Raw genomic sequence first — 26,936 nt, forward strand, 5'->3', positions numbered from 1 at the left:
CAGACATATATACTTTCCTATACTTGCAAGCACATATGTATGTATGTATATATAAACCTACATGTAAACGTATATATCAATATATTTATGGGTATATGTGTATGGATATGCATATATCTCCTTTTATCAAAAAATGATACATATACATGTATAAAATACACATACATACACATATATACATACCTATGTGTATATACACTTGTGTACATAAGTACGTTGTTGTTTAGTCTTTTCCATCATGTCTGCGTCTTCATGACTCCATTTGAGGTTTTCTTGGCAAAGATACTGGAGTGGTTTGCTGTTTCCTTTTCCAGTTCATTTTACAGATGAGGAAACTGGGGTAGACAGGTTTAAGTGACTTGTCTAGGATCACAGGGTCTGAAACTAGATTTGAACTCAGGTCTTCCTAATTCCAGGTCCAGTGCTCTATCCTAGCAGCCCACTAATTATATCCATGTATACATACTCATATATCTGTGTTTTCATAAGTGTAGAGAATTACTGGTACTGACTCCCTCCCATCTCCACCCTACGCTGAGGAATACCAGTGAGCACTAGTTGGTCTATATCTTATAGTTTTAGGGAGATCCCTGGGGCATTAAGAGGTTAAATAACTTGCCCATCTATGGTCACACAGTATGTGTCAGAAGCAAGATTTAAATCTAGATTTTCCTAACTCTAGGGCTGGCTAGGACTCCTTGTTGCTTCTCATGTTTCATGGAGAGATTTTGAGAAGTCTTTTAAGACCAGGGTTCTTGACGTAGGGTCCATGAACTTTCTTTAATAACTTAAAAACTGTAGTTCAAGATAACTGGTTTCATTTGTTGTCCTATATATTTCATTTCATGCATTAGAAAACATTGTTCTGAGAAGGGGCTCATTGGCTTCACTAGATTCTCTCAAAAAATGGTTAAGATCCTCTCTTTCAAAGGGAATATTTTTAATCAAGAAATATTTGCCTCAAATACTCAAGGCACTGGACTAGGCACCAAGAGATATGCAAAGAGAAATGACTTGATCTCTACCCTTAATGAGCTCACACTGTAATTGGAAATTACAGTATTATAGGATCCTGGATTCGGAGGTGGCAGAGATGTCAGACGTCATTTAGGCTAACCTCCCCAAAGGTCACACAGGTTAGAAGCATCGGACTTTTCGTGTTAACTGATACGAATTAATAGCCGGGTTACCCTGGACAAGTCACTTAACCCTGGTTGCTTCAGTTCCTCATCTGTAAAATGAGCTGGAGAAGGAAATGGCAAACCACTCCAGTATCTTTGTGCAAAAAGAACAACAAAATTGGGGCTTGAAGAGTTGGACATGGCTGAAATAACTAAAAAATGTTGTGACAATACCTCCTACTGGGAATATTCCAGCCTATCTTAGGATCTCTCCCATTCTAATCCTGTAGTTGCTCAAGATCCTGGAGTGAATCAGATGTTCTGCAGCTATTAGACACTAGATAGTCAGTTACCTCTGACCCCAGCAGTAGTGAACACTGTTTGTATCTGAGCCTCATTGCTCTAGGAATGTTGTGACTGTCTCACCTCATCCCACTGAGCTCCATCAATTGTTAAGAAGGAAATAACTCGAAAAGATTCTCTTTGACTTTGGAGGTAGACAGCTTTGGCCTGAATGGTAGAGTAAGTCTGGGTTGTTCTTTTTTTTTTTTTTTTTAAAGGAAACAGTATCCTTTGTGCTTTAGCTATATAGTTAAATAATGAGCTACGACAATCTGTTTTGTAAATTAGAAAAACAATGTTTCATTTTGTTTTTTAAACTAACAAGTCAAAATGAATCACTATATTTTGGCAGGTGAGTAAACTTGGCTTTTAGAAAATATTTTAATAATTGCATTTCTTTTTTTAATTTATGGAATAAAACAAGCATATCTGTAACATAGTATAATTAAAAATATGGTTCCATATAAAACTGCAAATCTATTACATACAACTTGCTATTCCTTTTAAATATATAACAAAATTATCATGTATTTTTTTTCTTTTTTTTCCTCCCCCCAAACCCTAGAGATGGCTACCATTAAGCACAAATAGGGATAGCTATATAGATAGACATATATACACATATATGTAAAATTATTTTATACATACTTCTATTTATCAGTTCTTCTTCTGGATGCAGATGATGAATTTAACACTAATAAAGATGAAATTAAAGCAACAATAAGGAATTATTTTGCCCAATCATATGCCAATAAATTTAACAATTTAAGTGAAATGGAAGAATATTTGCAAAATTATTAATTGCCTAGATTAGAAGAAGAGAAAATAGAATATCTAATAACTTCATTTCAATATTTTTCATTTGTAATCCTATGTAATGGTTTCCTTTTATAATTCTGTGTTTTATGTATTTAAAAACATTATTCTGAGAAGGGGTCTATAGCCTTTGCCAGACTGCCAGAGGGGTATCTGACACCAAAAAGGGTAAGAACCTAAGGGTATAGCAACAATTTGTAATTGAAATATCTTTTTTTGTCCTGATAATAATACTTTTTATGTATTCAAGACTTTTTAATCTTTCCAAGCATTGCCAAATTTTAGCAATTGTATCGATGTTCAATATTGTTTTCCATAGCATGAATTTTTTCTAAGCACTTCACATCCATTAACTTATCATTACAATCTTGTTAAGTTGCGAAGGTAGGTATTACTATTCCCATTTTATAGATGAATAAACTGAGACCCAGTGAAATTCAGCAACTGGCATAAGGTCCCATAGCATTTCGGTGGCAGAGTTGAGACCAGAGTCTAGTTCTGCCATCTTCTATTCCAGGAGTCTTCCCATTGCCCTTTGGTGAATTTGTATCATTCATGCAAAGTACCATAGACTTATGGGCTCAGGACCTGGAAAGAACTCAGCTGAATAGAGCAGTTGGTGAGCTACTAATAAAACACTTGGAAACAACTTGAAAATCTGGTGTACATACTTATACACATAGGCACATACACACATACACATACTTGCTATGCTCTGCTAATGCTTCTGGATGCTAATATTTACCATCATCCCCTTCCTTTTCTAAGAAACCATTAATTTAAACTAAATGTCATATGGTGATTGTTTTGGTTTGGTTTGAAAAGTCCAAACAGAAACTTTTATCCTGGGTTGGTTAATAAGATTTTTGAAGACTTAAGTTAAACAGATCTTGAAGTATTTCAGGCTGGGTTTTTTTTCAATTATATGGAGAATTTTTTTTTTTTAACCATGTCCTAGTATTTGTACTTGGTATGGTCCAACTGGGTGGGGCCAGGCAAAGAGCTTCAGCTTCATTTGCTGATTTTTCTCACAAAAAAATATTATGAGGACAAAAAGGTCCAATGTAGGAGAAAGAACTTTGAAAATTAAAAACAAAGAACTCTTTCTATGGAAGATATTTGTATTCTTCTGAAATCATAAAACCAAGTCATCCATGCCAGTTTTGAGTTTAACAAATGATCTCTTGGTGAGCCTACATATGACCTCCATGAAACAAGTGGAAATAATAACATAGAAAAAATCTGAGAAGTAACTTAACCTCACTTTCTTTATCTGTAAAGTGGAGGAATTGGACCAAATGGCCCATTTGAGAGACACATAGTGAAAGAGGAACTGGCATTTGTCATGGTTATTTTTAAGGTTTCTTTTTTATAACTATATAAAAAGAAATCCACGTCCTTCCTCTGACACATACTAGTTATATGACCTGTATGAAAGTCGCTTAGCCTCTTGGTACTCTAGACCTCTCTCCAAGACTCTAGTTGAAGAAGGTGCCAACTTGAATTGGTAGAGTTCCTTCATCAGGAAGTTCCCTGTGCCAGTGAAATCATATGTCCAGTCCTTATCCTTTTACCTTATGAAAAGCAATATGATTGTTAAATAAGATTAGAAAGGAAATGAGATAAAGACAATTCCTTGGTGGAGAACTGAAGCAGGGTAGGAAGATTATAACATTGGTTTAAGCTTCCATTTTATTCAATTCCAATGGAATCAGGAATCCAGAATGACAGAGAAAGCTTATGGTTCGGTAGAAAGGACATTTGGCTCCAAAGCCAAAGGGTTAGTCAATCAATAAGTCAATTAATTAAGCTCATCACTGATATATGACCTTGGGCAAATCACTTAACCTCCTCTTAGATCCTTTCCAGCTCAATCCTGTGCCATATGGCTGCAGACTGGATCCAAATATACAAATCACACATCTGTGATTTCATCAGTATGAGACAACTCCTTTCATTAACAACAAATTCAACCCATCTATGACTTAGTAGTAGTCATAGGGAAATACATCGGTGCTATCCTACATTTGTAGGATTTAGAATTCAGATCTTTAAAAATCACATAGTCCAATAGTTCTCAAAGTTTTTGTTCTCAGAAACCTTTTCCTGTGCTTAAGAGTTATTCAGGACCCCAAAGAGATTTGTTTATGTGGGTTACATCTATTGATATTTAATAGCAATATGAGTAATAATGATAATAGCTAACATTTATATAGTGTTTACTATATGCCGGGCACTGCACTAAGCACTTTACAATGATTCTCTCATTTGATCTCAAAACATCCCTGGGAGGGAGCTGTTATTATTATCTACATTTTAAGGTTCAGGAAACTGAAGCAGACAGAGGTTAAGTGATTTGCCCCAGGATCAGAGACTGGATTTGACATCGTCTTCTTGACTTTCAGGCCCAGCACTCCCTCCAGTGAGTCACCTTAGCTACCTTAGAAATGAAAACTCATCATTTAAAATTTGTATATTTAGTAACTCATTAAAATAATAATAAACTCATTACATGTTTTAATAAATAATATTTCTTATGAGAAAAATAACTATTTCCCAAAACAAGAAATTTAGTGAGAAGGGTGGCACTGTTGTATGTATTTTTGCAAGTTTCTTTAATGTCTGACTTAATTGAAGACACCTGGATTCTCACATCTGCTTCTGTATCTGATCCGTTTACCATATTGTTTTGGTTAAAGTATGTAAAGAAACTATGTCCTCACACAGATATGTAGTTGGAAAAGGAAGTAGTGTTTTAATAGGTAAATTATATCTTAGTACTATTTTGAAAAGAGCTTTGACACACACACACACACACACACACACACACACACACACACACACACACACACACACACACACACACACACACACACACACACACACACACACACACCCTCCTGGGGTCCTCTGAGCACACTTTGAGAACAGCTAATCTAGTCCATTTTATAGATATAGGATGTGAGTTCTCCATTTAATATCTTTAGCAGAACATGTTTCATACAAATATATATTAATTGATCGCACATGTATAATCTGTATTAGATTGCTTGCTGTCTTTGGTAGGAGGAAAGGGAGGGAGAAAAATTTGAAACTCAAAATCTTAGAAAAAGTGAATATTGAAAACTCTCTTTACCTATAATTGGAAAAATAAAATATTATTTACCAAAAAAAAGTCAAATAGCTGTAAACACCCAGGGATTAATGTTGTTTCACAAAAGGACTAGTATATCATCATTTTACCCCCTGCATAGAAGTGCCTTCTCCAGTGTGTCCTTTGTTAGTTTCACTTGGTCATTTGTAATCTTTGAGTGTTCATTCACTTACCACTGAGGGAGGCTGAGACTGCTAAGCAGGATGAAGCTTTTCATGTAGAAATGTACTATGCAAAATTGCTCTCTGCCCTTTTTTCTTCCTTCCTTGTCCCTTCATGTCTGTTGACAATATTACCAAGAAGGATGATTTGTTGTTCAGTCATTTTTCAGTCATGTCCTACTCTTTGTGACTCTATTTGAGGCTTTCTTGCCAAAGATAACCGAGTGGTTTGCCATTTCCTTCTCTAGTTCATTTTACAGATGAAGAAACTGACGCAAACAGAGTTAAGGGATCTGCCCTGGGTCACGTAGCTAGTAAGTGTCTGAGGCCAGATTTGAACTCAGGAAGATGAGTGTTCCTAACGCCAGTCCTGGAGCTCTATCCACCCAGCTGCAAGAAGAATGATTATTTAAAAAACATAAACCTTTACTGAGGACTCATACCCTTTTCTAGAATATCATTGAAATCTCCTTTCTGCCACTTAGATATATACATATTGTCTCTCATTATGAACTCGAAGCCTCTTGAGGACAGGTACCATTACATCTATTTCTTTCTATCCTCAAAACCTAGTACAGTGCAAAGCACATAGTAGGCACTTAATAAATGCATGCTGCCTGATTGATACTTAATGAAATCTTCAATATATTTTTTAAAATTCAGCCCTTTCTTTAAAACAAATTTTCTTTAAAAAAGTTTCCAATAACTGTAGTATATTAAGTTCCACTGAAGTTTTATGTGGTACATTTTCCATCATTTTCTATTGAAAGCTAGCCAAAGTAACATTATATCTTGTAATATTTTCTTGGCTTTGGTGAGCCTGAGTTAACTTTCCAGTCATATCCTAATGGAGTGGCAGCTTGTTTATTGCATGACAAAAGTAATCATTTGTACCACCACATGGCATGTCTGTGCAAACCCATTGCCTACTAGTACTTGATGTATGGTTTGGGTTTTTTTGGTCTGATGAACCAGGAAAATTGCTATTTCTTTATCTTTGATCATGCTGAAACTCCTCTGCGAGACAGGAAGTTCACCATATGATTTTGTGAGCCTCTCTTGTAATATGATGCTTCAGTCATGTTCAAATAACTAAGTACTTTTCAATGTCCTTGTACACAAAAATCACACTTCCACTAGCTCTCAATATCGCGTGTCCATCACAGCATTTCATCTTCACAGTTTTCTAAAATGTGCCACAGATTCTAACCTAAAGGGGAAATATTCTTGAAAAAAATTTATTTCTTCCAAAACCTACATTTATTTTTCATGTCCATTATTGCTGTAGTTACTAGAAACTATGTCTAAAGTATGATAAAACCTCAGACCAGCTTTCTGAAACTCCAAAGAATTCAGAAGGACTCTGAACCCGAAACTGAAATTCCCAGCAAGATGTCTATTGCAGTGAAGGAACAGCCTGTGACAACCCAGCAACAAGGAAGACATCTGAGAAGAGCGATGTGTGATATATTGTGATTAGTGATCTACTTGGCAAAAAGAATGAGTGCTAGGAGTTGCCAGAAGAGTTTATCTAAGGTCAGCCTTTCTGTAGTGTCAGGGAAGTTCATGCATGACCTTTCTATTCCAAAAGATAAAAAGTGTGACAAAAGAAAAAAGTTGTCAATGAGTGTTAGAAGTTAGAAACAACACAGCCATAGCAGAGGTAAGTGGAAGCAGAGCAGCAGAAGTGGCCTTGGTAGCAGTGGCCAGAGTCAAAAGACAAAAGATGGGACAGGTCTGTCTTCTGCGAGGAGAAGAAAACTGCATCTAGATAACTTACTTATCCAGAATGACCCATTGCCTAATGAAAGGATAATGATATGCCTGGATAAGAGAAATTTTGAAGGAGTATGATAGAATAATTATCTAATTAATTTCACCTCTCTTCCTCCTAAAAAAACAATGAAAATCTCTGTTTTTGAGGAAAATTTTTTCCAAAGGGCTAATATCTCTAAATTATGCATGTCCTTTGGGAAAAGCCAAAGACTTCAATGGGAGAATGTCAGTTATAAGATCATAGGAACAGAGAATCATAGATACCCTCAGTCTTCCAAGTCCAAATAAACAATACAGCAGCTAAAGAAGGAAGCAATGAAGTACTCATATTTTCACTGGTCAGTTCCCTCCTTTAGTGTTGAATTGCCCTGATTCCACATTGCTGGAAACAGAAAAGGCGGCTTGGAATTTTTACAACTCATTCAGAAACATTTAACAAAAGACCTATCACCTGCTCTCTCCACCTCCATTTTCCTCTGGATGCCCACTGTAGGTGGGCAGAGACAACTGTTACATTTGGATGGGATGTAGGATGTTCAAGGATAATCATGATGATACCAACTTGCTTACACAGAAAATATAGTCCTCTTTACACAGAGCCTTACCACACTGCTACAGAATGACCTTGGCCAACGTAGTAATATCAGCAGGTAAATAAATACTGTGCACTCACACAGGTGCTCTGCTACCTCTTAGATACAGAACATACACATTGCTCCCTCTATTGTGGAGCTTTTCTCATCAATAAGCCACTTTTTTTCTGTTTCACTTCTTTAAAAAATTAGCTATGATCTCTGTATCTGTCTCTATTTCTCACTCTGTGACTGTCTTTCTCCACCTCTCTCTGTCTTTCTATCTGTTTCTATATTGTTTACTCTTTCCCCTCCCTTTATACCTTCCTACCCTCTTACTAGCTGTCTGACTCTGGGCAAGTTACTTTAACTTCTATTTGCCTCAGTTTCCTCAACTGTAAAGTGTAAATAATAATAGCACCTACCTTACAGGGCTATATTGTAGCCTACTGATCATTACTTCCTGTTCTGCATGATCACAAAGCATCCCTTTAATAATTTATTCTAGAGTCAGTCTTATCAAGAATTGAAGTGGCCACTACCCATAATTTGAAAAATCCACCTTACCTATTTTGTAAATCAGGACTATTTTTGCCTATTTTTTGCACTCATTTTTTTTCAAAGTTTCCTAACCCATGGGGTTAGTAATTATCTTTGCAAATTCTTTCAGTTTCCTGGGGTATAGTTGGTATAGACCTGCTGACCTAAACTCCCTAAGGGCAGCTAAATGCCCTTACCATCTTTTTACTTTTCTTGGAAGACTGGATTAGGTCACCTTTGCAATTCTTTCCAGCTGTAGTATTTTTATTCTTTTAAATATTTTTTCTTGCCTCGTGGTACTCTGTGTATGTTGTTGGTAAACCAATGGGAAATATAATTTTTTCTGTGGCCAGAATCATGTATCTTCCTACCATGCCCAGAGCTATAACTAGGAATTCTTTCATCTGGAGACATACATACACATACACACAGCACAAGAGTTGAAGTTTTCAGTGGCATCAGGAAAGTAGGCTAGAAAATCCCTCAGAAAGTATAACCCATCCTTCTGTGGGGACTAGAAACATGAGGATGAATCCTAGGAAAAAGTTGCCAAAATAGTATGATCCTGGAATTAGGAGCTGAGGGCCAGGTCATAGAGGAGGATTATGCTGTTTGCTACAGGCCAGCAGAGGACCACTGAGCATGGAGATGACTGTCTTGAAACTCTCTGAGAAGGAAGCATGTTTTCATCAGAAAGGAAGCATATCTACCCCCAAATGCCATCCGAGGCAAAACCCTGATGGTCCTGCCCTGCTGATGGGTCTGGTTCACATTTCTCAAAACCCACTGTCACAGGATATTAATCTCCTACAAGACAGAGGAGAGCTCAGTCCCAGAGCAATAGAAACCATGGAATGCTGAATAGCCCTCTGACTTCTGTTTTGGTTAGTGTGGTGTGGTTTGGTTTGGATTTTTAAAATAAATTAGGTCTACATGTTAGACCATAGTGACTCAGTGAAGTACTATTATGTTTTACAGCAGAAACAATATCTATCCAAAGATCTTTAAAAAGCAAGGGTCCCCCACCTCCTATTGGCTGCTATATGATATTTATATAACATTTTATAGTTTCAGATTGCTTTAATAGAACCCCCTCAATTAGTTTGGATGCTGGGGTGGCTCTGTAAGAACACCAATTCCAGGGGATTCTCTTTATAGTTTTTAAAGCATTGTTCCTTTCCCGAACTATTTAATTGTGTGCCATAAAGACAGTTAACTCTAACTCCTGGAAAAATGGGTTTAATCAAAGTAGCCATGTTTCTCACTTTGCATCATTTTACCCTGGGAAATTCCCCATCACTAGGTCCAGGTTGGCTTCTCCTGATTTGGAAAACCATGGCCCTCACAATGGGGGAATAACATCAGAGAAGATTGTCTTGGAGCAAGTCACTCTGCCTCCTCTCAGTTCTTGCCAACAGATGTTGAAAGAATAAGGAAGAAAATGTATTAAATCATTCTGACTTGCTTAGAAAAGAGATATGTTTCATAAGATTGTGTTATTATACTTTCTGCTTTTTCCAAAAGTGGGTTTGCCCTGAGAATAAGAGATTTGGAGGTAAAAGGAACCTTAGAGGTCAGTTGCCTCCTTTTTTTTTATAGATGCAGATAGCATCTTTCTTCATAGGTTCTTTATAGTTAATTTGGGTATTTATAATAGTCAAAATGACTTAGGCACTCAAAGGTATTCTTGAATTTTCCAACTTCTAGTCTTTCCAACTTTAATTCCAACATTCAATCCCTATGCCACCTAACTGCTAAATTTTTCCCTTGACAGTTGGCTGGTTCTCCATTCTACTTTGGCCTTTAGAGATGGGAATCTCAGCTTAGTCTGCATCAAACAAAAAAGATTTGGGAAATGATCTCATGAGGCTCCTTTTATTTATTTATTTTGTTCCTATTCAGAACAGAAGAAATTCCTTGCTATGGCTCAGGGGTTATGACATCACCTTCCTTGATGTCATGGTCCTCTTCAAGAAAGAAGGACAAACAATGATCCACGAGTAGTAGTAGCTACCCCACTAGGGACCCAACTGGCCAGTTCAGTTGGGCAATGCAGCTCCTTCCTTCTTTCCTTCCTTCCCTCCTCCCTCCTTCTTCTTTCCCTCTCCCTCCCTTATCTCCCTCTCTCCACATAGGGAATCATACCCTTATCTGCAGGTGGGTACTCTGCCCAAAGGAATATATATTTTGATTGCTGAAACATCACAAAGTATCTTGGGGTTTACAGGTTAGATTTCTTTTTTTAAGGACCGTTCCTTAAACCTAAATCACTCTGGCTCTAATTGATTGGCCAACAATAGGTCCCAGCCCAAGCCTCACCTGGTCTTTGTCCCAGCTCTGATGGCTCAGAGTGTGTGTAAACAGCAATTATTTCTTTTTTGGCCAGAAACCCTGAGCATCTTCCCCTCCCAGATTGTTGTTGTTGGGTTTGTTTTTTTTTTTTAATTAGGTAAAAGAGGCCATTCTTTGCTTCTTTTCTTACCTGGTCTTAATCATTGAATAAGCATTGCCTCAGTAAAACTGAAACCTAAGAAAGATCTTAGCTTAAAAAGGCCAATGCCTCCCACTGTATCCAGGATCATCCCCAGTCATCCTGATCTATATCTTGCCACTCAACCTAGATGGCTCCTGAGGAGAGAGTGAGCTGTTAACTTTGCCCTTCCTCACTTAAATCCAATTCACTTGCAAGTCAGGTGGGTTTTCTGTGAACCCACCTACATTCCTAGACAGACACCAAAAGAAGTTATCTTCTGCAATCTTTTAAATTCTATTTCCAATACCAGGCCCAAAGCTTGAAGCTTGTTTTGTCAAAGGTGGTGATACTGTTGTTACCATCACTTGCATGTCTGCCTTTGAGTCTTAGATCCAAGAGATCTGCAACAGCATGAATCCCTTTATGTTCAGGAATTGCAACGATGAAAGAGTACAGATTTCTTTTTAATGTAAAAATCTCCTATTTCATAGCTTTGAGAAGGGGAGAAGTTGGGTCACTTTATGAACATCTCATCAAACATTTTATTAATCTTTTTTTTAAAAATCAAAACCTTTTCATTTTTTTTCAGTTTCTAGAAAATAAAGTAAATTCTCAGGGGGGAAGACAGAGGAACTTCCTAATGAAAAAAGTTTTTCCTTTTTTCCTGGGCGTTTACATTTTCTGGAAATTTATACATGTAAATATAAATTAAATGTAAACCCTCTTACTATTCCTGCTTCTGTCTTTTAAAATATTTAATTATGTAAGATGAGTTTTCATCTCCTTATGGTTTTTAAGAGTTTTTCACATTAAGTGAACCATATTGTAATTTTCCTTATTCTGGTCAATCTCAGGTTCTCAATGGTCTCTAATACATTTAGATATTTAATAATACTTGTTCCTTGCTTCTCTAATTTGCTAATGATGCCATCTTTTATATCTAAGTAACTATTTGGAACTTATCTCCATATATGGTGCGACGTGTTGTCGAAACCTAAATTCTGCCAGACTGCTTTAGTTTTCCCAGCAATTTTTGTCAAATAGACCCTTGATGGGGTCTTTGGGTTTATCAAGCATTAGGCTACTAAAATTTTTGCTTCTGTTCTTCCTCTAAATTTTAAGCAATACAAAATCATTTCTCTAATCTTTTCCTCCATTTTTCAAATAATATGAAATCATTTTGATGAATACTTCTTTGTAGTATAATTTGAAATCTGTTACCACTAAAACCCTTTCCTTCCTATATATTTTCATTATTCCCCTTGAGATACTTGATCTTTTGTTCCTTCAAGTGAATTTTATTATTTTTTTCTAACTTAATAAAAATAATCCTTCGTTAATTTCATTTATATGAAACTGAGTAAGTTAATCAGTTGAGATAGCACTGTCATTTTTATTATATAGACTCAGCATACCCACAAGCAATTAATGTATTTCCAGTTATTGAGGTCTGTAATTGTTTTCTTCAACAGTGTTCTGAAATTGTATTTATAGATTTGACTGCTCCTCCTACAGCTCCATTTCTGGTTGTTATTCAGTCATGTATGACTGTATCACACATGTACACACACGCACACATGCATGCACATGCACACGCACACACACACACACACACACACACACACACACACACCATGGGGTGTTCTTGGCAAAGATACTTACTGGAAGTGACTTGCCATTTCTTTCTCCAGTAGATTAAGACAAACAAAGGTTAAGTGACTTATCCAGGGTCACACAGCTAATGAGTGCCTAAGGCTGGATTTTAACTCAGGTTTTGCTGAGTCCAGGCCAGTACTTTGAGTCATCTAACTGCCTTCTTTGCTAGACTACCCTTCCTATCACTTACCCTATCCCTGGGTCTTCCCTAGAGCTGTCCTGGGTCCTCTCTTCTTTTCACTTCTCCCCTCTCCATGATCTCTATATGTTTCATGGTTGTATTTATCATCTCTATGCAGATAACTAACAGATCCATGAATCCATCAGCTTCAATCTGTCTCCAGTTTCCATCTCCAATCACCAATTCTCTGCTGGATATTTAAAACTGAGTATCCTAGAGACATCTCAAACCAAACACACTGAAAATAAAACTCATCTTTCTCCCTAACTCACCCAAATTTTGGTCAAAGACACCACCTTCTTCCAGTATCCTAGATTTGTAACCTCAGTTCCTTCCTTTTCCTCCTCTCATATGTATAAGTAGTTGCTAAATTTTGTCATTTCTCCCTCCACAGCATCTATCACTGTCTCTCTACTCATAAACAACTATCACCTTAGTTCAGGACCTCATCACCTATCACCAAAACTATTGAAATGGTCTCCTGATTGATCTCCCAGCCTCAAGTTTCTCTGTGGTCAAGCCTCTACCCAAATGCCATGGCAATTTTCCTTAAGCACAGATCTCACCATGTCATTCTCATATCCAATAAATTCTAGTGGCTTTCTTTTGCATCTAGGATGAAATTAAGACTCCTCAGTTAAGCTTTTAAAATTCTTCATGATCTAGTCCCAATCCACCTTTTGAATCTTCGTTTATATTAATACCATTCCCATAGCCTATAATTCATCCAAATCAACCTTCTTTCTGTTTCTATCCCCTGTTTTCAGGAATTCATATTAGCTGTCCTCTGTCTGGAAGGCTCTCCCTCCCAACCTTTCCTCAAGGAGTTCATTTGTTCTTCTTTTTTAGTTTCTTTTTTTTTTAATTTCTGCATTTTTATTTTTATATAATTAATTTATCTATTTTTACCTTTCAGCATTCACTTCCATAAACTTTTGAGTTTTAAATTTTCTCCCCATACCTCTCTTCCCCACTCCCCAAAGCGATGTGCAAAATAGATTCTACTTATACATTCATATTAAACATATTTTCACATTAGTCATGATGTGAAGAAGAATTAGAACTAATGGGAGGAGCCACAAGAAAGAAGAAACAGAACAAAACAACAAAAGAAAAGGAAAACAAATAGTATACTTCCAAAGTTCTTTCTCTAGATGTGGATAGGATTTTCCATCATGAATCTTTTGGAGTGTTTAGGTCCTTGCATTGCTGAGAAGAGCTAAGTCTATCAAAATCAGTCATTGCACAATATGGCGGTTACTGTGTACAATGTTCTCCTGGTTCTGCTCATTTCACTCAGCATCAGTTCATGAAAGTCTTTCCATATTTTTCTGAAGTCTACTTGCTCATCATTTTTTATAGCACAATAGTATTCCATTGCATTCATATGCCACAACTTGTTCAGCCATTCCCCAATTGAAGAATTCATTTATTTCTTCAAGAGACAGTCTGATCACCACCTTAGATATGAAGCTTTCCTTTATCTTCCCAACTGCTATTTGATTTTTCTAGGATGACCACAGAAGTTCTCTTTGTTTACAGATAAGAAGAAAAGCTAAATGAGAGCATTTCTGCCTCCCTGTATTCCTAGCTGAGAAAGGTGGTCTTCAATTTGGCAGGCAACTAGATGGCACAATAGTGATAGCACTGGGACTGAAGTCAAGAAGACTCATCTTCCTGAGTTCAAATCCAGCCTCAGGTACTTACTAGCTTTGTGACCCTGAGCAAGTTATGTAATCCTGTTTGCCTCAGTTTCCTCATCTGTAAAATGAAATAATGGCAAACTACTCCAGTTTCTTTGCCAAGAAAACCCCAGATGGGATCACAAAGAGTCAAAAATAACCAAACAACTTCATGTTGTGCTGTCAGGTTGTTGTCAGCCAAGAAAAAACATCTAATAATAAAAGGTCCTAAAAATGCACTCCTTTCAACTTGTCTTCTTGATATTTGCACATTTGTTCCCAACACTAGTTCTGTTTTTCAATAGCTAAATTTTAAATGTCTTCAGTTAACAAAAATTGATTTTCTCTCTCCATTCCCTCTACTATTGAAAAAGCAAAATTTTTGTAATACATATCCCTAATTTTTAGAGTATGCCATACTCCATCGTGAGTGTCTCATACCCATTCAGCTATAATTTTTGCCATCTAACATTCTATTAGAAAACCACAGTATTGTAGGTTTCTAATTTAACAGTTAATATCACTTTTCAATTGAAAAAAACAAACACCTTCTTTCTTCCCCCATAGAAATTATCCTTAATAGGTTGTTAAATCAAGGGTGAATCAGATGAAGGCATTTTATTAGTAACAATAAGACTTCCCAGGCTAACTGTTCTTCTTTGGTGTGGTAAGTCTTTTCCTCTTTTGATTCATTTAAAAAGCTAGGTCACTTGAGCATCATCCCAGAGGCTAAGGGGTCCCTTGGCTAGAGCACTTGGCCTTGAATCAGGAAGACCTGAGTTCAAATCCTTCCTCAGACATTTTTATTGGTGCAACCCTGGACATGTCACTTAACCTCTGCCTCAGTTTCCTCAACTGTAAAATGGGAATAAGAATAGTATATAACTCCTAAGGTTGTGAGAATTAAATGAGATAATATTTGTAAAGTACTTTGCAAGCCTTAAAGTATTATGTAAATTCTGGCTATCTTTATTATTATTGTGCATCACCATTCATCGTTGGAATCTCTGCTTAGAGGAAACAATACACATGGTTTTGTACCCATATCTCTGCAAAAGAAGTATGAGTGACCAAAGCCCAAAATGCAGAACTCACGATCAGTCAGAGGAACAATTCAAACTATCCATTTCAGATCCGTCAACCATATGTTTCACCCCAGGTTACTTGACCCTGACTTTCTGTACCATGCTCATTTCTGTGTTCCTAGTGGATGGCTCTCCCATGTACCTAAACCCATCTTGCAAGGGTCATTCTTGTTCATCCCTGTTTTGTATTTCATTTCTTCCCATTTCCCCTAATACCAACATAGCCTTCGTCCTCAGACTGTACCTTTCAGATGCTTCATTGAAAAGTAATTTTACCTGACCAGCTTCTTACAAGTATAAACTATGTCCAGGATCTTCGTGAAAGGATCAGTAGTCATCTTATTCTGGTGGTTGTGATAGTCAAAGGCCACCAATCCTTTCTCTAGGAAAAATGGAGGGTCTTCTTGGGTCCCTTTCATCTCTACCTCCTGGCTTCCCTGACTTCCTTTAAGTCTCAAATAAAATCTTACCTTCTACAAGAAGCCTTTCCCAAGCCCCCTTAATGCTAGAGTCTTCCCTCTTTTGATTATCATCAATTTATCTTATCAACATGTTGTTTGTATGTAGTGGTTTGCTTGTTGTCTCATTAAGCATTAGTCTCATTAGCATGTAAGCTCCTTTGGGGCAGGGACTGTCTTTTGCCTTTTTTTGTATTCTCAGCTCTTAGCATAGTGCCTAACAGAGCAAACGCAATATTTATTGAATGACTATTCTGCAGGCCTAGAGTAGCTAGCTCTGACTTGTGTATGCAGCTTCTGTGGGGCAGGGTCTGTCATGAATTAAAACCTTGATGGCAATGATTTATGTCCTTGACCTTTTTCTTCTGTTTTCTACCATGCTCTCAAAGAAATTTTTAAAAACATGACAGAGCCATGTGGACAAGTCACCTACCTTCTTGGCCCAAATCTGAACATTTCTAGGATGTCCCTACCCACTAGCCAACATGTTGTTTGTGTTGGAAAGAATCAAAGGTCAAATGAAGTGCTGTCTACACTGACATTGACTGAAAACATCCCGATTCTGGGTCCAGGGGGTTGGGATGGCATCAGGGGGCTTTGACACTCCCTACATAGTGAAAGCACACTAGGAATGATGAGGGCCAAGTGCTGGTTATTGCCACCTTCTGCACTAGCTACTCAGACTGACAGAAATAGGTTAGCATCCCACCTTCGAATACTAAATATGGGGAACCAGTTGTGAACACGTCCGATCTCCAGGGAACATTCTTGCTGCTTGTCTCTGGAGCATATATCATAAGATCACAATTAGATCTAGAAACTCACAGATGATCTAGTTCAAACCTCCTACTCCCCCCATTTTTGAAATTAAGAAATGGAAACTGGGTATGGTTGTACCACCTATATAATCCAATCTCTCAAGGAGGCTGAAGCTGGCAGTTCTCTTGGACTCAGTAGTTGTAAGCTACAGTACGCTATGTAGAGTAAATCCTCAGGAATGAATGAGCTGCCACGGTGCCTAAGGAAGGAGTGAACGGGTGCAGGTCAAAAACAAAGCAAGTCAAAGCTCTCATATTGAGCAGTAAACCCCTTCATCTCTAGCCTGGGCAAGATGAGGAAACCTAGTCTGAAAAAAAAAAAGTAAAAGTTCAGAAAATTAGTCTCATTAAGATAAAGTGATTCATCCCAGATCTATAATTGTATAACCAAGATTCAGATCCACATGGTGTACTTCCAGATCCACTTTTCTCTTCTTCACATCACTCTACCTCTACTATTAACATATTGTGCAGTTCCTTGTATTTCCAAGGACCTTTCAGTTTGCAAGGCAAGTGGAGAACCTAGTGGTTTAACCCAAACCCCAGTCTTCTCTACTGAGCGCTTGACTAACCAGCCAACTCTTTTGTCTCTAGTACTGAAACTATCGTTATTATACCCTCTGGGTCCAGGCCTGGTGTATTCCAACACCTTTAAGAGCCTCATGTCCTATATTCTTACTATGTAAGATTATATTTCTGTACAGCCTAAGCCATGTTGGTGGTAGTAGACATGACTGATTGCCAACCTATCTGACTTATAACTCATGAAACCAGTCTTTTATAGATTCCCCACCAAAAAAAAAAAAAAAAACACCACACCACAAAAATCCTCAGCTTCAGTGTCACCAGCTTATCTCTCCATCTTTCTCTCTCTAGACACTCTACAGCTGGTAGCCACATTGATCTGACAGCCATTGGCTCAGTTGCCCATGCCAAATATGATAAGTACTACTAAGTTTTTAGTGTCATCAAAACTGATCCCCAACTTCTCCAATGCACTGACAATTGTATCACTAATTTAGTCCTGAGGCTCCCATTCTCACTGGTCCTGAGACCTAAGCTCTATCAAAACTTTTGTCAAGTGAAGTCCAGCTGCCTCCTACCTCTTGATGGTTTTTAAAAAAAACTCTATCTGTTCCTAATTACATGAAGCAACTAGGTGACATAATGAATAGAGTTCTGGACTTTGAGTCAGGAAGATTTTAGTTTAAATCTTAGTTCAGACACTTACTGGCCATGTGACTATGGGAAAGTCACAACCTCTCTGAACCTCAGTTTCTTCATCTATAAGTGCTCTAAGTTTCAAATGACATAATATACTTAAGTGCTAATAATGGTAACCAACATCTATATGTCACTATTATTATTATTTAATTATGATTCTTACTGTGTCATTAATACCATCATAATCAGAGAACTATACCATTTGCCCACATTGCCGATCTCTTGGGTCAGTTGGCGCAGGTCACCATTTTTTACAGAGCTGGCTAGTTACACAATACATCTTCTTAATTTTAATAACCAGAACAAACAGGAAGGGTGTCATGGCACCAGTTCAGCCATGCCCCTTTCATTTTGTAATACCCACCAACACAGCGCAGCATTTTTTAACCATTCTTTTCCAGTTTCTGCTGGATCATAGTGTGGTGATGACATTTTAATTTACTCACAAGTTTCCAAGAACCAGAACTTATCTGCTCAGTCCACACCCATCTTTGTAAACACCACCTCTATGTGCAATGAGAAAAATAACCTATTTTATAAGACAGAAAATAGAATTTCTTGGACACTTGTCAGTCAACAGAAAGGCAGGTTGGAGCCCTGGAAAGTGGGTGTGATTCTTTCATGAAAGACTCCCAACAACTATGGGTTATTATTGGAGTTCATCACTCAACTTTGACAGTCTTCCTCACAGATATGCTAAAGAAACTCTAAGATACAATAATAGCTTGAAGGAGTAATAGGGTGTTTATTTGTTTTTTTGGCAGCTAGGTATTGTAGTGGATAGAGCACCGGACTTAGAATCAAAAGGACCTGAGTTCAAATTTGGCCTCAGATGTTTACTAGCTATGTGATTCTGGCCAAGTCATTAACCTCTGTTTCAGTTTCTTGATCTGTAAAATACGGATAATGGTAGCATACCTCCCAAGATTATTGTGAGGATGATATAAGATAATAATTGTAAAGCACTTCACATACTTTGAAGCATTATTCAAATGTTAGCTATTATTACTGTCTATCATTTGATTGTTACTAAGCATAGTGCTAGAGCAGATGAAACAAATAAAAAGGGAGAAAAATGAAAGCTAGAGCAGAAAGTGTTGATCAAGCAAGGGCATGAAGGAGATATGTGCTCAGAGGCACAGATGGAGAAAAGCTAGTTTTGCCAATGAGCAAGGATACCATTGATATGTGGAGAAGGGGAAGTGAAGGTGCTCATGGTAGGTAGCCTCAGGGTTCCCAATGATGTAATATTTGCGAAATGCTTAGCACAATGCTTGGCATGTAGTAGGTGCTACAGAAATTCTTATTCCCTTCCTTTCCTCTTCAATAATGTAGAATGCAAGGTTATCTGTTGGGAGAGTTAGGCGTGAAATGAGTCTGAGACTTGGAAAGAAAATTTACAATAGAGGATATGGGGAAGGTGACTTGGGTCAACTGGAGAAAAATTCAAATATTGTCCAGCAGAATAAATTTATAGTAGTTCCTGTCGGTGTGGTTTCTTCAACAACTCTAAAGAATAGAAGCAATGAAAACATATCTGAAAGTTAGTCAGAAAGAAAAGTTGACAAGGCAGAAACAACGATAGGTCAAGGGGTGAGGGATTCAAAGGCAGAGAAAAGAGGCTTATTGAAATGGTACACCATAGAGTTACTACTGTAAACGAAGAGGAGAGACACCAGAGCAAGCGGGGGAGACCTGGAAGGACAGGGGTGAATCAAAGGCTCAAAGACTGTAATAAGTTGAAGAGCAAGTAAAGCTAATAGGATGTGGAAGTATTAGGAGACTGCAGTGAGATTGGGGAAATTCAAAGTTCAAGATCTAGGAAGTATAGCAGTTTTGAGTGGTGAGAATGTCTAAAGTGTGAGTGACTGCAACTGGATGGAAGAGTTCCTTAGAATTGAGGTTGGATGAACTGTTAAAAGAGTCATCAGTGTGATCGTTGAAGTCATCAAGAATGGCAGCAGAAGATGGGCTGGAAAGAAAATTGATAAGTCAGGTATCTAAGTCATTGAGATAAGTGGAAGAGCATTCTGGAAGGGAGTGTCTGCAGTAACAAGAATCAAGAGAAGCTGGCATAATAGGATATCATGAACATCAAATGAGGTGACATTTTTGAGTAAGTGCCAAGCAAAAAGGGGGAAACTGAGAGGAAGAGGCAAGGAGAATAGTTTCTTTCCCTATCAGTTGTGGCAGTATATAAATATTGTAAGGATAATGAGGAACTATTGGGGTACAGACGTCCATTGAGGATAGCTTCTAGTAGGAAATTCCTGTTGGTTAAGGCTACAGGGAACAATAAGATAGAGTTGAACATAGATTTCCTTAATTCTTTCAATATGAGCTAAAACTCCTTGGGAAAGTTGTCAGATAGAGGAAATAGAGTTGAAGTCTGGCCTTTGAGCAGACAGAATGTCTGGTGAAACCACAATTCCTGAGAACTGAAAATGAAGCATGCTTCCTACTTCTTGCAAGAAGGGTAACAGACTCAAAATGAAGAATGAGAGCCTTTTGGGGACATGACCAATGAAGGTATTTACTATACTTGACTGTGGATATTTGTTATGAAGGTTTACTCTTTTTTTTTCTTTTTTGTTCAATTAGTGGAGAGGAATGGGAGAGAGAAAAAAATGCCTTTTCATAGTGGTGTTGGGGTGGGGATTGAATATTTAAAACAGGCTAGTAAAAGAGTAGAAGAATCTATTTGGAATGCAAGGCATGGCTAGTGGAGGTGCCATTGGTGTTGGGGTTCCTAGGTTTTCTTTCCTTAAATCTTTGTTTTGGTAAATGTAAGTTATTTCCATGTGTTTGTGTTTATTTAGGATCATGACTTATGGCTCCCTAGCCATAGCAAACACCAGAACAGAGGGAAGGAATAAGGGTGAATCTGTGTTCCGGGTCTAGCCTAGAGCCATCCATTCATTTGTCGTGGCTAAGCTTTCGCCTCTTTTTTCCTACTTTAAGGAATAGAAGCTTAGTTGGGGTGAGGAGGTTGGCCCCAGTTCCCAAAAGGCTTGAAAGAAGCCTTGAAAGAAGGAGCCACCATCATTTGAGAGAGTAGCAAAAACCATGTCATTCTCAAAAGAAAGTCAGGTATCAATTAATGTCGTGAGGCAGAAATAGTCTAAGAGGAAAAAGTTTATACTGTTGAAGAATTTGTTTACGATAAATTGGTGGTTCCAAAGGACACAGTGAAAGAGGCAGAGGAGGATGAAGACTGGGGAGCTATAAGGTTGAGCCAGGTAAAGATCAATAGATAGGCAAATGGAGAATTATCAGGAAGATAGGGCTTTCACCAAGAGTTGGAGGTTTTGATACATGTAATTAGGGGAGCAAAAGGTTCGGAGGCAAGTTGGAGGAATTTGGTAACCACAGGGCAGAGCTGTTTGGTTTATACTCAGTTTTCCTGGTAAGACTCTAATCATTCTAATGTTTGTCATAATCCAAATATCCCCACAGGCATTCCAGTTAATAGTGTATGCATAGAAAAAGGCATTCCGTATAAAATAATATATATATGACCCTCTCTAGGATCCGAATATAGAGTAATAAGATACCTCACATAGATGAATATTTGTGTGTGAATATATATGTGTGTGTATATGCATATATATTTATTTATATGAAAATAAAATGGGTACTGAAGTTGGAAAAGAACCAGAAAAAAAGAGATGTCATATGCCTAACGTTTTTCTTCCCCACCCACTGTGCAGGCTTCCGAAATGTGAGTGGGTGTGTTGCAATATCACTTTGAATAGATCAGCTGAATAGGAGAGAAAAGAAAAACACTGTGTCATTGCTTGTAGAGGAAAAAAGAAATCATAAATGCATTAAAGATTTCATTTTAAATTGTCATGGTGACAAGAAAGCTTACATTTACTTAAAAAAAAAAACAAACCCAAGACTCCTAGGGATAGGGAGCAGATTAGGGTCCTAGAGACTTGTTCTGAAGGCAGTCATTCACCACTGATCAAGAAGAACCATTTTTTGGGAAGGACCTACATAGCTGGGGTGGGGAGAAAATAATGAGATGAGAAAGTAAAGAAGAAGCATATACTGAACATTTTTTTACCTTCAGACATCCCAGGTATATTCTCTGTCCCAGAATTCTCTAGTTCTAGTGAAGGATCCCCATGTAAACTACAGATCTCCATCTATAGAATGGGAATAACATTGTATGCTATAATCTGCATCATGGGAGGGAATACCCACATCGATAAGATCCTACATCCATTTGAGTATTGTCGTTAGAAAATCTTTAAGTGAGAGTTAATATATAAAAGCAAAGAAGTTTTATTTTTTCAACCCCAAGTGTGATAAGAAATCCTATTAACATTTCTAAAGTGGCAGTTTAATAAGAAGGCATATCTTGTTTTCGAAAGATCATCTCAATCATGCATTTAAATTTAGCCAGAAGGGTAATGCTGCTCTTGAAATCTCATGAAGCTAAATACTTTTCTTAAAGGTTAGTTTACAAATACCAGTGACATCATCATTTTGGAATATTGTTCAAAGGTTTGGTTTTTTTTTCCTCAAGTAAAGAGACATTTTATTAATTGATTTCCATATTTTTTTTCTGCCTTTCATTTCAGAACGGTTTGATCATCACTGTCCCTGGGTAGGCAACTGTGTGGGGAAAAGAAACTACAGATTTTTTTATATGTTTATTTTATCTCTGTCTTTTCTGACAGTCTTTATATTTGCATTCGTTATCACCCACGTCATTCTTCGTAAGTATGCTGGCAAAATCAGATTTTGTATGTAATCATTTGCTTGACTTTGGTTTTCTGATTTATTTAACTTTGATTTAATATTTTGATCATTCAGGGTTCTCTTTTTCTTCTTTTCCCTTCCTTCCCTTCTCCTTTTCCTCATTTCCAACCTATCCCCCCTTTTTGCTTTTTTCACCTTTCCTTTTTTTCTTCCCTTCCCTCCCCTCTTCCCATGACTTTCCTCAATCCTACCAAGAATGGTTTCCAACTTAGTGACCAATTCAGTCTTTCCTTTACAGAGCTTGGTTCCTTGAGACCACAGATATAATTTTTACCTTTCAAACTACAGAAATATCAAGTTACTTCAACTTCTTGTGGGTGGTTCTTTTAAGGGATCACCCACACTTGGCCCCTAAGGACCACACTTCAAATGCTGGCAGTTTAGTGGAGTTAGAGTTTGCTGGGAGTTCCCTAAAAACCAGAGTGTATTGTATGTGACTGGACCAGGTTTCTTGGGTCATTTTAACTTCTTTCTCTTTCTTTTTTATATCTCTTTTCCTTTCAAATTTAGTTTGTTTTTAAAAAAAATTAAGGCTTCACTGACATATGCAAAGTTTGTCATAAATAAAAATTTTCAGATGTCAGACTAGAATATTTGACCAAGTTATTGTCTGGTGAATAAAAAGACTATGAGGAAAACACTTAAGAAGCATTTACCTTTCCTAAGAAGGTTGGTTCAAATGACGTTAAGCTGATTTTGCTGAGGGTTAGGTATGTGTTCTCTTCCTGCTAAACCTGAGTTGTCATTCCAAAGATCACTAAGAATTTCTTTTGTCCCTTATTCTTTCCCTTCCCCTTGTCAGATAGAAATGGGAAGGGAGTTAATTGGCTTTGGGCTATAAATTTAAGCCTTTAAAGATCCATTAGAGTTCCATTAGCAACATTAAAAGACTAACATTATTTCTTATCCACATTCCTAAAGTATAACCCACCCATTAGAAGGTAGAGAGCATCTTGCTGGCATGCTTCCGGAGGTATCTGAAAATAGGCTTCCTCTTTCATCATAGCGGTTCTAAAACCCCAAATGGAGTTGCTAATGCCAAAGTTAGGAATCTAAGTTTTTCTCCTACCCTTTTTTGGTTTGGTTGAGGCATAGGGGGATGGAGAGGATAAGAAAAGAGGCATGTCTTAGGAATTATTCAGTATTTACACATTACAGTAAATGGAATGCCCCAAATTTTAAGCTATATTTCAAATAATAGTACCAATATTCTGGAGCTAAGAGCCTTTCATCTGAATTTGGAATGGACTGGTTTGGAGCAAACCATATACATGAAAACCATTTATGCTTGGTGGGTGTACATGAAGAAACTTAAGATTCAGTTTGGAAACCGCCCCTAAATTATTTAGCTCCTTCCAACAGTGCAGACTATAGTTCTCCAGGGCCATCTTTCCTGTGTGTTATCAGGGTTACAGACTAGTTAGTGCCACACAGACCACGAGAGAGAGTAATGATAGGAAAACCAAGAATATTACGTAGTATTTTCAGAAGAAGTAACTACTCAACACAACTACGGAAAAAGTACCAGTAGCAGAGTGAACTCATGGTAATCAGTATGATGCTTTTAAACACTCCATAGTGCTTTTGTATCTATCTCATGGTGTTATAGCTGACCCAATACCTTTAAAAGATTTACAGGAATACAAGTTTTACCCTCTGTCTCTCTGTGTACGTGTCCCTCTCTCTCTACCCCCACTCCTAGTTCCCCACTACACAGTCAAACACATACACACACACACGCACACGCACACGTACACACAAACTAAAAATATACACTCTGAAGTAGGAAGTTGCAACCTAATTCTTGTTGACACGGTTGGGTTGTGATATACAAAGGTCTTCAACTAAAGATTTTCAGTTTTCTTCAAATTGGCCTCAGTTATTAGCAGCCATTTTCACTTTTTGCTTTTATGCAACATTGATTGTTCATCAATCTTCCCATGCAAAGCATTTTTTAAAAAGATGAAAATTTCTACCAATCTATCAGCCTGCAATACATCATAACATTTTCTTAGACAAAAACAAATAAAAACCAATGTTCTTTTGCTTCTCCCTACCTGCCCCTCCACACATACCCCTAGAAAGAAAAAGAAAGAAGGAAAGAAAAAAGAAAGGAAGGAAGGAAGAAAAAGAAACCTTTAGCTCAATTCCATCTTATCTATCATGTGGTCCATGGAGGAAGAGGGGAATGTCTTCATAGGATCACTATTTTGATCCCCAAATGCAAAAAACATTGATAAAGGCTAAAATCTGCTCGATTGCAGTGATAAGCCATCTATCATCTGTGTCCACAGAGTAAGAAAGGCAAGAGATAAAGTCAAAGAAGGGTAAAGAGTATTGTTATCTTAAAAATCTGTGTCACGCACATAGGACATAAGTTTTTGAAAGCTACAATTCTGGATTTCTAAGTAGAGAGATGAAAGTTTTAGAAAAGCAGTCTCATTTATTTTCAATAGGGTAAGATTAAGAAATAACAATTTTAGTGTCCTAATTTTGCATCATGACTGCCTTCCCTGAACTATCTTCCTTAAGACTTAAACTTCTTTTGGTTCTTCACTGTTAAGGGTTTGCATAAGAGCAAAAAAGAAGAACTTTCTTTCTCCCTGCTGGTCCATGGGGGTTGAGGTATTTTAAACATCAATTTTTCCATTATTTGTTTCTTACACATTTCTTTATGTCATTTACCATCAACTCCCATTCACCCACAGAGCTACTCTGCCTCACAGGGGTGTAGGATTGGTACAGGAAAGAAGAGAAAATGATGAATTAGCTGGAGAGTATGCAACTTTTCTGGTAGCTCTAGAATGGACTGTACAACTGGGAAAGCAAACCTCCAAATGGTAGCTGTCCTATTACCTAAACTGCCAAGAATGACTGCTCACATTTTCAGTGGGCCCCCTTTACAACTCAGCTCCATTTACATGGCTGGATTGCAGGGGAACCTATGTTCTCTAAAACATAATGATGATAGATAACATGCAAAAGCCTGTCGTAACCTAGTTAGTCAGTAATTTTGATGGTGTCTCTACCCTACTGGCAACAACTTGTAAAAGAGATCCTTTGGATGAGCATTTTATTTTTCAAAGCAAAGTAACATGCCAATGCATAAATAAAAAAAATAATATCCTCTGGTCAGATAAAATTTTACTCAGACCCTTAAATGATGATTTTTTTTCTTTCTCTGATAGCTCATACTTTAAGTGTATTACATCTAAAAGAATTAAGTTATAAACTCAGAGTTTGTGATCTTGTTTATGCTGGGTGCAGAAGTCTTTTACGATGTAGCCCATTTTACAGGACTTCTAGGTTCAAAAGTTAACAGATCTTAAGAAAACAGCCTTTCATGACAGAGTGGAAAAAAATAGTGCATGGTGTTTTGTTTTCATATTAAAATGAAGAAGAAAACAAAGGCGTAATCAGAACCATAATTGATGGGGAAGTATGCAGACTTCCATCTGCTCTGGCTCAGAAAATATCCTGCAGATGTTAGGTCTGATTATGAGTCTTGCCATATTCTTGTTGAGTAACTTTAGCCTAATCTCAGTCTCCTACAAGTAAACTGCATGCTGTAGCACTTATAGAATAGAATTATTTAATTGATCTTTAGACACCTATACAATTTTCACAAAGATATAAGCTCTCAGCATGAACTACACTTTATTTGGGGGAAAAATAGATTGCTTTGATGTTAAATCTTGGTTTCATTTCCACAGGTTCCCAGCAAACAGGTTTTCTAAATGCTCTCAAGGACAGTCCTGCAAGATATCCTTTCCATTTGACTTCTGATTGCACTCATTTTGAAGATGCTATTACACTGTGTGTGGATTATGACTCCTTCATTCTCATTGTTTCTTTCTGCCCCATCCCTAGCTTCACTTCCAACAGATTAAATCCTCTGAGATTCTCTGTGGTCCAGGAAGACTTTCTTAGCCATAGAGATTGCAGGTAGTATCCCCTGAAATCATCTTTGAACTGATGAAGTAACATACCTGATTTTTCCAGTCTTTAAATTAGAAGTGAGATTGCCAAGTGTGAAAAATAACCACTTGGATGTGAGAAGCCATTGCCATTTGGGCAGAAAAAGTAAGGTCAAGAGTTCTACTTCTT

General features: G+C 37.4%; 1 protein-coding gene across 4 annotated transcripts in view; it reads left to right on the forward strand.

Annotated features, from left to right (window-relative positions):
* ZDHHC14 (zDHHC palmitoyltransferase 14) overlaps positions 1 to 26,936 on the forward strand; it is a 336,782-nt gene that overhangs the window by 254,336 nt on the left and 55,510 nt on the right. For all 4 annotated transcript variants that reach the window (XM_072643782.1, XM_072643784.1, XM_072643783.1 and 1 more), the window contains exons 4-5: positions 22,649 to 22,786; positions 26,543 to 26,591. In XM_072643782.1, coding sequence (XP_072499883.1) covers positions 22,649 to 22,786; positions 26,543 to 26,591 — 187 coding nt within the window. The remainder of the gene's footprint in view (positions 1 to 22,648; positions 22,787 to 26,542; positions 26,592 to 26,936) is intronic.

This window comes from Notamacropus eugenii, chromosome 2, assembly GCF_028372415.1.
Source record: "Notamacropus eugenii isolate mMacEug1 chromosome 2, mMacEug1.pri_v2, whole genome shotgun sequence".
In the NCBI taxonomy this organism is placed as follows: domain Eukaryota; kingdom Metazoa; phylum Chordata; class Mammalia; order Diprotodontia; family Macropodidae; genus Notamacropus; species Notamacropus eugenii.